The sequence below is a fragment of the Gymnoscopelus microlampas genome (genome assembly GCF_963454915.1).
Source record: "Gymnoscopelus microlampas genome assembly, chromosome: 14".
NCBI lineage: Eukaryota > Metazoa > Chordata > Actinopteri > Myctophiformes > Myctophidae > Gymnoscopelus > Gymnoscopelus microlampas.
The window spans coordinates 38,880,976-38,894,151 of record NC_139951.1 but is presented as its reverse complement, the minus strand read 5'-3'; the positions used below and the strand labels follow the sequence as shown (position 1 = coordinate 38,894,151).

Below are 13,176 nucleotides of genomic sequence, written 5' to 3'. Positions count from 1 at the left end.
CCATCATCCACACACATGACAGTGGATGCAGTCACGTAAAGGCACCGACCTGCTCGTCAGGAGCAGTCAGGGTGTTTTGTGTGTTGCTCAGTGACACAACGCCAGGAAGGAGTGGGGAATGGGGATCAAACCAAGGAGCCTTTCGGATTCCCCAGACGACAGCTCGACCTCCTGGCGTCGATTGTGTGTGTCTGTGGTTGTGGTTGTGCAGTTTCGTTTGGGCCTGTGGGTATTGTTCAATGCTAGATTGCAACTCTTTTGAGCCCAGTCAGGCATGCTTTAGCTGAGCTGACAGTGTCCTGTCACCAACCATTGTCTGGTGCTCTCTCTAACCCTACCACAAGCACTGGGCAGAGAACAGAACAGAGGAAAGAGGCCACCTCATTAATGACTACACAATCTGTCTCGTTAGAACGTCGGCAACCCTGGCACAACGAAGAGGAAGTGTACAGGCCAAATATGCTGCTCATATTCTGCTGCTGCTCATATGTTGCCATCAGTTTTTTTTGTGTCTCTTCTGTAGTCAATTGATTGTCATTTAACCCATTACGACCGGGAACACATCTGTGTAACCACTTTATCTATATTTTGTACTTGGCTATTCAAAAAATGGCATATGATATATACACTACTGCATTACCATATATATGCAATACGATATACTGTACAAGCTCATAGCACCGAGTGCCGCGCTATGAGCTTGTAGATCTGCTATTTTAGAAAACTTGTGAAACATTTTTAACTCAAGTTCTGGGCAATCCCTGGAACAACATATTTTGAGGTGAGGTCTGCGGCCAAATACATACTCTGTATACTTCATTGATCAGGGTCCTCCAGGGGGTGTATCATTGGCCCACTCCTTTTTTACATACTGTAGCTCGTGAGACAGACTGATAGAGTAACGTTTATTACAGTTGAGGGATTATTTAAATGAACTAATGTATGGTCCATTAGTTTTAATGGATCATACAGATATCGGTACACACAATTGTCTATTCACAGTTTAGGCCAGTAAGGGCACATAAGCCCAAACAGTGACATTTTGTGTTGGATTACCTACATCTCAAGCAAGTATGATTGTCATACCTTAATGGGCGGCAGTGGCTCAGGGGTAGAGTGGCCGGTAGAGTGGCCTGATGGCAACCGTGGGGTTCCCAGTTTGATCCCGGGCTCCCCCAGAGTTAGTGTCGAAGTGTCCTTGAGCAAGACACTGAACCCCTAATTGCTTCCGATGAGGAGGTTCGTGCCTTGCATGGTTTCCTCTGCCATCGGTGCATGAGTGTGTGAATGTTTGAATGTAATGCACAATCTATGTAAAGCGCTTTGGATAAAAACGCTATATAAATGCACCATTTACCATTTATTAATGGAAGTCCGATGGATTCTTCGAAACAAACCATGGTATGCTTAGGAGATGGTCTACACTTGTGGAGTTCATGTAACAACAGATATTTAACCACTTAAACCCTATATACTTTTTTGACTGAGGTCCCCCATGGGTCTATCCTTCTTGGCCCCAAAATGTTCTCACGCTACACCAAATCTCTTTGCCGAAAATAGCCGATCTACCAGCTCACAACACATCGCAACACGTGGTGAGCTGGTAGCTCGGCTATTTTCGCTGAGCGTTTGTTTGGCCATTATGACAGAACCAGAATAGGGACGTGGTTACAAATGCATTGCCACATAATCTGTTTATCTTGGTACTAATGCGTTGTATGTGTAACACTTGCACAATATTTACTGTTGAATGTGATTTTGCTCAGATCCCGAGGGTCTCATGCAGGCTTTGGAAGAGCTGGATTACCTCGCCGCTCTCGATAACGACGGCAACCTGTCTGAGATCGGAATCATCATCTCCGAGTTCCCGCTGGACCCGCAGATGGCCAAGGCTCTGCTGGCGTCCTGTGAGTTTGAATGTGTAAGTGAGATGCTGACCATCGCCGCCATGCTCTCAGGTGTGTATGGACGTGCTCTTTTGGAATACATACTGTATACAGGGTCCCCACGGTCATGAAATTCCTGGAAATATAAAAAAAAAAAAAAAAAAAAAATCCAGTACTGGAAAAGGTTTGAAATTGATCAAACATCATCAAAGGTCCTGGAATTTATCAAGGGTCCTGGAAAAATATTTGGCTATGCATTGTTTTTGGCTATTGATTTTGTTAAAACAAAACATTTTCATAAACATGAATAATATTACACGAAATATGTAACATAAGTAGTTTTTCGCCGAACGGGCTGTGTGACGGCAGCCTAATGTATGTCTCAAACTTTATTTTTGCTACACTGCCTATCTTTGGGCATTCTACATAGGAGTAAGAGACACATTATTGCGCCGAATGATTGTTATATAGGCCTGGAAATTGGGCTAAATATTCTGGAAAAGTTTTGGAAATTCATTGCTAAAAATGTGTGGGGACCCTGTGTATATAATTTGCCACGTGCCACTTATCATCAGTGGTGGAAAAAGTACTCAAATGTTTTACCTGAGTAAACGTATCAATACTGCAATGTAGAAGTACTCTGTTACAAGTAAAAGTCCGGAATTCAAAAGTAAAAGTACAAAAATGTTTGAAAATAGCAGATCTACAAGCTCACAACTCGTCACGATGCGACGCGTTGTGAGCTTGTAGATCGGCTATTTTCAAATAGCCTAGGTATAAAATAGGGCTAAAGTGGTTAACGTATGTTTTATAATGTAATAATCTAAATCTGCAAAGTAACTAGTAACTAAAGTTTTCATATAATTGTAGTGGGGTAAAAATACAATATTTGCCTCTGAGATGTAGTGGAGTAGTTCAGTAAAAGTGCTGAAAATTGGAAATACTCCAGTAAAGTAAAAGTACCTAAAAATTGTACTTAAGCACAGTACTTAAGTAAATGTTCTTAGTTACTTTACACCACTGACAATCGTGCCTCAATAAAACAGATGGCCCTTGATCAGAGTGGCTTGCCTTTAACGATACTGATTGATTCTGTGTTTTAGCGCCAAGCTGCTTTGTGGAGCCCACTGCTGGCATGGCCCACGAAGCAATCCAGTGTCACAGAAAGTTCCAGCACCCTGACGGCGATCATTTTACCCTCATAAACATGTACAATGCCTTCAAACAAAGCCAAAGAGAGCCGTGTAAGTTTGCAGCCATCCAGCAAAACGCTACGGCAGGGGTGGGCAACTTTGATTATGGAGAGGGCCACTATATTTCCACACTCACTCCAGAGGGCCACATTGCATATTGCTGCTGTCTCCATATTTTTACTTTTTTTCCGTAAATTAAGCCGTTATATGTCACAAAAAAGTAGCAAAACATCTGCTATTTGTGCTATTTTGGAATTGGAATCCTGAATTCTTTTTTGGTATTTTGGAATGGGAATCCTGAAAAGTAACCTTTTTTTATTTAATTTCAAATGCATTTAGTTATACTTAAGTTAACTTCATGAACTTAAATACAAATACATTGGACATAAAAAAAGTAATTAAACTAATAATATAGACTTAAGTAATTAAAGTGGGTCATGATTGTATGTTTGGAATTGAAACGGCTGAAATCAATATATCAGTATTCCAATATTACCTGCGGGCTGCATTAAGTGAAGGTGAGGGCCGCATGTGGCCGCCAGTTGCCCATGTATGCGCTACGGTGTAATCAAAAGAGATGAATTTATGCAAATATGATACTGTATGATGCAATGACAGTGATGCGTCCTTGCTGTTGTGGTTCTCAAATGTTGTACACTGTGATGAAACGTCAAAATCCACTGGACAGCAGGTTATATTTGATTGTTCTGGCTAGGTCACAAAACCTGGTATTATTTTTTTGTAAGTAGGCTATCATAACATGGGGCTAGATAAGACTGTATTGTATGAATGGACAATTCTACGGCCCCTGTCAATATTCTGAAACTGAAACTTAACAAAATGAAGGATTCAGGCAAATTAGCTTTGATCTGATATAACGGGTATGGAAAAATTCCATGAAATGTATTTTCACTAGGAGGGACCCAAGCATCAGACAAAATAGGTTTAAGGTTGTTTATTGAATAAACCCAGGAGTATGGCCGTTTATGGGCGCGTCGCATGCGCAGCATGGGACGCGCGGCATAAACGGCCGAGGATGCAGAGTGCCGAATGTTGATCTAAGGTCATCACTACACGCAAGCGTGGAGTGTGCGGCTCTCAGATGACCAAGGCACGAACAACATCTTTCGCTGTTGGAGTATGGCCGTTTATGGGCGCGTCGCATGCGAGGCATGGGACGTGCGGCATAAGCGGGGCCATGATGCTGAGTAGCCGAATGTTCATCTAAGGCAGGGGTCTTCAACCTTTTCAGGCCAAGGACCCCCTTACTGAGAGAGAGATGAAGCAGGGACCCCCACTATAAATTGCATAAACTTGTGTTGCAGATTAAAGCTTTTCACAGATGTTGCATTCATGTTAATGTGTATTTTCAGGCATTTAACGACTTAAACCGTCAATACTTAGTAAACTTTCACTCTGTACTTAGTCTGCTCTTTTTCCCCCTCTTCTAAGGACGAGGCGTTGTGAGCTTGTAGATCTGCTATTTTCGGCTAAAGTTGTCCTTAGAATAGGGATGCTAGGGTTCAAGTGGTTAACGTAAAAAAAACAATGATCCTATCACAAAGAGATTTGGCGGACCCCCTGTAGCAACTCTGAGGACCCCCTAGGGGTCCTGGACCCCCTGTTGAAGTCAAGACCCCTGATCTAAGGTCATCACTACACGCAAGCGTGCAGTGTGCGGCTTAGGTGTCCAAGGGCATGGGGGTGAGTGCCGGCGTGATCATCTAAGGTCATCACTACAAATGTTGCCTTTAAAACATATATATATTCAAATATTTGCACAAATGTCGAAGATTTTTCAAAAATAGCAGATCTACAAGCTAGCTACGTGCTTGTAGATCTGCTATTTTTGAATGAAGCCCAAAGTATAAAATAATGGTTATGGAAAAAAACATCTCGGGTTGGATGGGTTAAACAAGAACCTCAATAAACGTCTCTTGAGCTCGATTGACTAAGCCTTTTGTATATGGCGCCGTTTTCCACAGACTCGGGCGATGAGAAGTGGTGTCGGGACCGTTTCCTCAACCAGAGCGCCCTGGAGACGGCCGACGCCATCAGGTCCGAGTTGACCGACATCCTGAAGCGCATCGAGCTTCCCATCTCCGAGCCGTCCTTTGGCACAAAGTCCAACACCCACGGCGTCAAGAGGGCACTGCTGGCCGGGTTCTTCATGCAAGTATGTGTGGTTTGAAAGCAGTGGTGTAAAACGTAACTAAGTACATGTACTCAAGTACTGTACTTGAGTACAATTTTGAGGTGTTGTTTCTTTTTACTTAACTGTAGTAATTAAAATTTTCAGTACTTTTACTTCTACTCCACTACATCTCAGAGACAAATATTGTGCTTTTACTCCACTACAATTATTTGAAAACTTTAATTACTACCGGTAGTTACTTTGCAAATGTTAATTATTATAATATAAAACAGACATTAACCACTTCAGCCCTATTATATCTATTTGAAGCAGATCTACAAGCTCACAACACGTCGCATCGTGAGCTTGTAGATCTGCTATTTTTTTTTATTTTTTTGTAACATTTTTAACACAGGCCTTTTACTTGTAAGAGTATTTTTATATCGTTGGTATTGCTACTTTTACTTAAGTAAAATATCTGAGTACTTCTTCCACCACTGTTTGAAAGTCTGGAACGCGGTAGTAAAATGTTTTACTGCATTCACATAAACTCAATGAGGCTGCATTAAATGAACACTCACATGACATGACCCTCTTAACCCATTAACACCGGGAACGCATCTGTATCATTTTTGGGCGGTGTAGCCGCCCCTATAAGTGGGTTTGGGACTCGAGGGGCGCGAAAGTTTGTCTTCCGTTGCGAAGATTTGTCTTTTGCTGTACTGTGATTGGCTGATTGGCTGCGACGTACTGTGATTGGCTAGCGAGAAATTAAGAAGCGAGAAATTAAGAACCCATAAATAGGACTATGCACTTTTTTAAGTGAAACTTGTATATTTTGAGCTTCCATCACTGTGATGACCACCACTGTGATGACCATCACTGTATATTTTGAGCTTCCATCACTGTGATGACCACACCGCCCACTTCACACTGGGTGTGATTCTTTGGGCTATTCAAACTAGGGAACCAGGAGACCTGGTACTGCCAGACCCCTAGTGGTTGAAATCTGAATGGCCGAACTTCGCATGACGTGTGTGCAGAGGAAAAGAGGGACGGACCGACCGACAGACCGACCGACAAAGCCTCATGTAGGCCGCCCCCCTGGGTCTGGCAAAAATAGCAGATCTACAAGCTCCGAATGCCGCGCTATGAGCTTGTAGATCTGCTATTTTCTTTGAAAAATCTGCTCCAGTGGAGTTGCTCTGTGGCCAACAGTAACTGAACTTTCACCAGCGAGAAAAAAAAAAGTTAGTTAGTTTGTTCGTTAATTAGTTCAGCGGATCTCAAAGTGGGGTCCTTGGAGGGGGGGGGCATCACTATCATTGTAGCCACTTTATCCATTTATATGTTGGCTATTAAAAAACAGATCTACGAGCTTGTAAATCTTCTCTTCTGGGGGTCCCTGGCACAACACCTTTTCAAAATAGCAACACGCACTTCTTTTTTTTAAGTGAGCTTCCATCACTGTGATGACCACTGTTGTTGCTAAATAACACCGCTCACTTCACACTGGGTGTGATTTTTTTTTATTGGCCTCACCGTTATCTTATTTTATTATTTCTTTATTTTGTTGTCATGGCTGCCAGTTCCCACCTGATGTTGTGTGGGAGTCCAGACTGATCCATACCGTACTGAATAACTGCTAGTTTGCACAGCGTCTTCAGACTAGGACTTAAGTCTAAGGCCTGTAAGCAACAACAGACGGGTTGTTGTGTGTGGGTTGTGTATCCAAAGAGGAAGAGACGATCTCTCACCATGCAACTGAACATACTACACTTCCAATCCAGGCCTTTCCCCTGGGGCTCAACCTTCTTCCAGAAGAAGGTCTTTGGGTTGAATTTCCACAGACCAAGGTTGTAGCCGCCATATATGTACAGCTCTCCATTATAGGCAAAGGCTGCATGAGGAATGCGTTTCTCTGGAAGAAGTTGAGCAGAAGGCGTGCTCAGCCAGCAGTTGGTCTCCGTGTCAAACACACTGATGTTGCAGCGGCGCCTCGTGAGGCCCCCAAATACAAACATCTTTGTCCCGATGATGGTGGCAGAGTGACCTGTTGAACCAGGTGGAGGTCCTCTGGTGTTAATTAAAGACCAGACCATTGTGCTCGTGTCCAACTTGTACACTTCATTACTAATCGATCTATAAGTCCTTAATACTGATAAAATATCACTACGGATTTCTCCTCCATAGATGTACATGACCTTCCCTAAGACACAAGCCGAGTGGCCCTCTCTCCCCTCTGGAACGGTCCCAGAAATCTCAAGATTTAACCATCTGTGGGTGTCGACATTAAATGCATAAAGAATAGGGTCGTGAGGGTACTCCGTGGTTTCGTAGTCATCCCACAACATCATCTCAAACTTCACTGTTCCCCCCCAGACGTAGACGAAATCCTCTATCAGCACAGCCGTGTGGCCCAAGCGTGGGGAGGGAACCTCGAGGGGCCGTTCTCCTTTTCCATTTGTCATCGGGGACAACTTCGTCGAGTGAGAAGACACTGTGTTGAAGACATGCACATCAATCTGATCCATGTCGTTGTTGGTCACATCGGGATAGAACCCTGAAAAAGAGTAAACATTGTCCCCCACTGGCACAACAGCACAATGAATCAGTTTGCTTTTGAAATGCTCCAGTTCTCTTTTCGGGGTCAACGACCAACACAACATCTCTCTCGCTCTCTCTGCACGTCTTTTTCTGTCTCGTCTATCGGTGTGTGTCTCTCTCTAACACTTTCAGATCTATCTCTCTCTGGCACACAAGAAGATAAATGTCTCGATAGCTCTCTCTCTGACATCTCCGATACCTTATATAAGGCTGTCCAGAGCTCTGGTATGATGTCACCCACAACACAAAGTGTTGACACGCATGCGTAACAACGCTGATTTGCGCAGGTGTTCTTATATCTGCACACATTTCTCTCTTAAACGTGGTGCATTGGTAAAGTACCTGTCCACCATCGCAAAGTCTAGGGGTTAGAATCCATCGCGGTGCATATGGTTTGGCCGAGTGTCTATTCAAACAAAATCACACCCAGTGTGAAGTGGGCGGTGTGTGGTCATCACAACATGACTCACTTTAAAAAAGGATAAGTGACTTTTTTTAAAGTCCATACTGCTATTCATAGGGCTGCACATGTGTCATGTGTTTCGCTAGCCAATCACAGTCCTGAATTTGCAAAGTCAGCCAATCACATTACAGTTAGTGGTGATGACACTAGCTGTAATGTGATTGGCTGACTTTGCAAAAGTATCGATTTGCATTAACAATGGAAGGGTTAGGGGGTATACAAATCTTTTGGTCGGTGTCCAAAACTCACTTATAGGGGGCGGCTACACCGCCCCAACAATTGGTCGTGTTCGGGATGTGAACTGGGCAAGGAGGGTGATCTTTGTCACTGTACGTACTCCTCAAGGGGCCAGCTTCTGAGTGGTAAATTGAGGCTGTGTAGGAAGAGACAGTTCATATGAATGGTCTGTAGTCTCGCTGTTTTACCCCAGCTGGTGTCAGAAAGAATTAGGCTCTATTGAAGCGGATGGGTTGTTGCCGATCTTTACACTTGATTTTATTACCTTAATAAATGTTGTCATAAATACTATAATGCATCCAGTCGCTATAGTTTAAAGTCTTCTTTCAATCACCATGATATGCATTTTGATAAATCATGGTCCCATTTATCTTTGAATATATATTCTACAAATGTCTTCTATATCCTAACCGTTTAAAAAAGAAAACGTATGTTGCCATAATATCAGTGTCTCGCAAATGTTATCATGTCATGGACCACCCAAAATGATGTGTGTTTGGCCGCGGACCCCCATCTCAAAATATTTTGTCCCAGGGACCCCCCCCCACCCCCCCCCCCCCCCCCCCCCAGAAGCAAAGATTTGAGTTGTGTTAGCTTTTATAAAAAAAAGATTTATTCAAAGATTTGCACACATTGTCAAGATTTTTTTTCTCCCAAAATAGCAGATCTACAAGTTCATAGAGTGCCGCGCTATGAGCATGTACATCAGCTATTTTTGAATAGCCAAAGAAATCTAAAAATGACAGAGACGCGTTCCCGAATTGAATGGTTTAACCCATTAAGACCTGAGGCCATTCTTTAAAAAAATCAAAATCCTAACCGTTTTTGGAAAAAAATCTAAAAAAAATGTTTTCACGATTTTTCAAAAATAGCAGATCTACAAGCTCATAGCGCGGCACTCGGTGCCACGCTATGAGCTTGTAGATCTGCTATTTTTGAATAGCCAATGAAATCTAAAGTGACACAGATGCGTTCCAGGTATCAATGGGTTAAAGACCAGTGCCGGTCACGCTTACATAAGTTTTACATATAATCGAGATACGCTTCTCTCTCTCTCACTTTAACCGCAGTATTTGCTTTTTTTGTGTAGATTGCTCGAGACGTGGACGGCTCGGGGAATTACTTCATGCTGACGCACAAGCACATGGCGCAGGTCTACCCGCTCTCCTGCTATGGCAACCGGGCACACAAGCTGCCCCTGCCCGAGTGGGTGGTGTTCCACGAGTACACCCTGTCGGAGAACAACTGCATAAGAACGGTCACTGAAATATCCCCCGAAACGTAAGTATACTGCAGTTTATTACACTGCTTGGTTGAATGCTCGATTCTGATTGGTCAGTCATCGGTCATTATTTCTGGATAATGACCGATGAGCTCTATAACGGACCGCTGTGTAATCAGAGACTCAGAACACCTGCTCTTCATGCACGCGCGCTGCGCGCACGTGCATGAGTCCCGCGATGTCCCGCGGAACGGGTTCATCTGTCCATCATTGGCCCTGTTTGGATCTGGTCACCCTATCTTTTGTACATATTTCTCACTCTTCATACCAGTAACCTGTAAACTGATTGTATGACATTCTATAGTAGTGTGTATATCTGTCTGTCTCTTATATGTCATCATGATTTGTGTGCGTGGGGAACTCATTTGAAACAAGCCCAGTGCTTTTATGAGTCTTCCAGTTTAGTAGACCTTGTATTGCGAATTTGTACTTCCATGTACTGTTGTTCTCATGTCTAAATAACTAAATTATAAATAATCAATCAATCAATGCCACCACTAGTTAAATGTGAGTATTTCCTTCATACGTACATATACGTACACCTTGCCATGATGTAACTCCAAATATCAGTGAGATAGCTTCAATACTTGCTCAAAGTCTCTCTTAGCACATATTAAACAATTGCAGATGAAGTAGATTCTGAATATGAAATCCAGTTCTGCATATTGTTATAGTGCTGTTCACCCCACAAATGTATGTTCCATATAAATGCGGCATCATTTAAAAGTCAAACAGGCTTTCCAATGGTTTAAAATGTATTTCCAAGAAGCATTGTTAATAAAGAGAAATAATCGACCAAACATCTCAACTTTTTGCCATGCCGAAAGGAATGGCGAGAGTATGTTTTGCACCCTGTCCGTCAGTCCGTGTGTGTGTGTGTGTGTGTGTGTGTGTGTGTGTGTGTGTATCTCACACGGCTGGCTTGATTGCAGCGAAACTGAGCACACACTCCCTGGATGCAAATTCAGAACCTCTGCCCCAAATCTTTCACATGGTACTGTTATAGCGCCACCAGGAGGCCGCTTTTTGCAAAACACATTTGTTGACAGTACTCCTACAGATTTTCTCCAAACATCACGCAAATTGAATGAATTTTTGTCTTTCCAGCTGTGTGTACGTGCTGGTTTCCTGACCTGGTTTCCTGACCTGTCACCATAAGTTAAAACCTGCCACCACAAGTTAAATGTGAGTATTTTCTTTATACGTACACCTTGCCATGATGTAACTCCAAATATCAGTGAGATAGCTTCAATACTTGCTCAAAGTCTCTCTTAGCACATAAACAATTGCAGATGAAGTAGATTCTGAATATGAAATCCAGTTCTGCATATTGCTATAGTGCTGTTCACACCCCACAAATGTATGTTCCATATAAATGCGGCATCATTTAAAAGTCAAACAGGCTTTCCAATGGTTTAAAATGTATTTCCAAGAAGCATTGTTAATAAAGAGAAATAATCAACCAAACATCTCAACTTTTTGTCTCCGCCAGGTCGAAAGGCATGGCGAGAGTATGTTTTGCACCCAGTCAGTCAGTCCGTGTGTGTGTGTGTGTGTGTGTGTGTGTGTGTGTGTGTGTGTGTGTGTGTGTGTGTGTGTGTGTGTGTGTGTGTGTGTGTGTGTGTGTGTGTGTGTGTGTGTATCTCACACGGCTGGCTTGATTGCAGCGAAACTGAGAACACACTCCCTGGATGCCAATTCAGAACCTCTGCCCCAAATCTTTCACATGGGCCTGTTATAGCACCACCAGGAGGAGACCGCTATTTGCAAAACACATTTGTTGACAGTACTACTACAGATCTTCTCCAAACATCACGCAAATTGAGTGAATTTTTGTCTTTCCAGCTGTGTGTACGTGCTGGTTTCCTGGCCTGGTTTCCTGAGTCCTGACCTGTCACCACAAGTTAAAACCTGCCACCACAAGTTAAATGTGAGTATTTCCTTCATACGTACATATCTTTCTTTGCCTTGCCATGATGTAACTGACTTTTAATTGTAACAGAGTATTTCTATATTACAGTATGATACGTTTATTTGAGTACTTTTTACACCACTGACTGAGAGTGTTGTGAATGCGCACGAAAAGCGCGCTGGAATGAATTAATGATGGCTTAATTGTTAGGTCTATAAAATGTGTGTTCCCGAAGCCCTATACAAGGTCTAGTTTTTCCCACCACTCAGTTTACTGTCATAGTTGAAAGCATTTCTGGCTTTCAACTATCCAAATTGTGAATTAACAATTTTAATGAAACATCTGGGTCAGAAACTTCTAGTTAGAATCTATTTGAATTACTATTATTGGTTGTCTCCAACACAGACTCTGGTACAGTATTTTTAAAGTTGATGATGGTTTTAAATGTAACCACATCTTGGAATTCAAATCAACTGTTGCTCCATTTTCTGTTCTGTAGCAAAGGTGTGGAAATGCAACACTTGGAAGGTCAATGGTGCACTCTCTAAATTATTTTTTCTCCTCGCCCCCCAGTGTTAGAGACGTTGAGGAGCTTGTGCTGGCAGCTGATGGGCTCCCAGCTGTCACCCAGAACATCCGCCAACTACTTAATTTGATCATGAGGCAAAGCAGAGTGTCCACGGTCGCCTTGACTCAAGCACGGAGGGCCACTCTGAGGTGTCTGATCTGCAGAGGTTTGCAATTTTTTTTTTTTACAGTTTCAGACCTGAGGGTGACTCTAGAAACGCCTTCTAAAGCCTTGCCTCGAATCACATGTGATCAGTATGAAGAGACATAAAGTGACGTTTTCACAGCCTGTTATCCGGCCGTGTAGCATTTTGGTTTATCTCCAGCACCTCAGTTAAGTCGATGCTGTTTGAGCATTGTATTAAAGATGCTAAAATGGATGTTGACCATAATGTGATAAATATTATTAATGGCTGACATCTACTTCGTATTGTATCATTTCAGATTCCCCTGCACCCAGTACCTCTGCAGCAGTGGGTTATCATCCACAATTAACTTTTGGGTCGAGGCGATCCATTCTACCTGTGGCACCAGCTGTTACCCCTCCATGACCACCAAATACTTTCAACGGGTAAGAACAAACATATGTACAGTATATGCAGAGTAATGCTTTGTCTGGATGTGCTGCCAGGAATTGTACAAAATTAAACTACCCGTCTTCACATCTCAGAGCCTTTGTATGTTTGGGTATTTTCATCTTATGTCTTTTATTCTAATGATGAATAATTACATTTGTTTCAAATCTAGTGACATTGGGAAGCTTAGCCTGACTAAGCTTGTGTACTTAACATTATAACTAAAGTCTAACAAGTTGCAACAGGGCAAATCTGCCCTAATTATAGCCTTTATAATCCGATATTGTATACTTACACATTTGCATATATATCTATCAGAC

General features: G+C 42.6%; 1 protein-coding gene across 1 annotated transcript in view; it reads left to right on the top strand.

Annotated features, from left to right (window-relative positions):
* LOC311060197 (putative pre-mRNA-splicing factor ATP-dependent RNA helicase DHX32) overlaps positions 1-12,293 on the top strand; it is a gene marked incomplete at both ends in the record, with an annotated part of 30,006 nt that extends 17,713 nt beyond the window's left edge. Inside the window, 6 exons of the mRNA XM_084078329.1 lie at positions 1,767-1,958; positions 2,990-3,130; positions 5,065-5,255; positions 9,611-9,801; positions 11,648-11,732; positions 12,288-12,293. Of these exons, the coding sequence (XP_083934455.1) occupies positions 1,767-1,958; positions 2,990-3,130; positions 5,065-5,255; positions 9,611-9,801; positions 11,648-11,732; positions 12,288-12,293 (806 nt within the window). The remainder of the gene's footprint in view (positions 1-1,766; positions 1,959-2,989; positions 3,131-5,064; positions 5,256-9,610; positions 9,802-11,647; positions 11,733-12,287) is intronic.
* Positions 12,294-13,176: the final 883 nt, after the last annotated feature.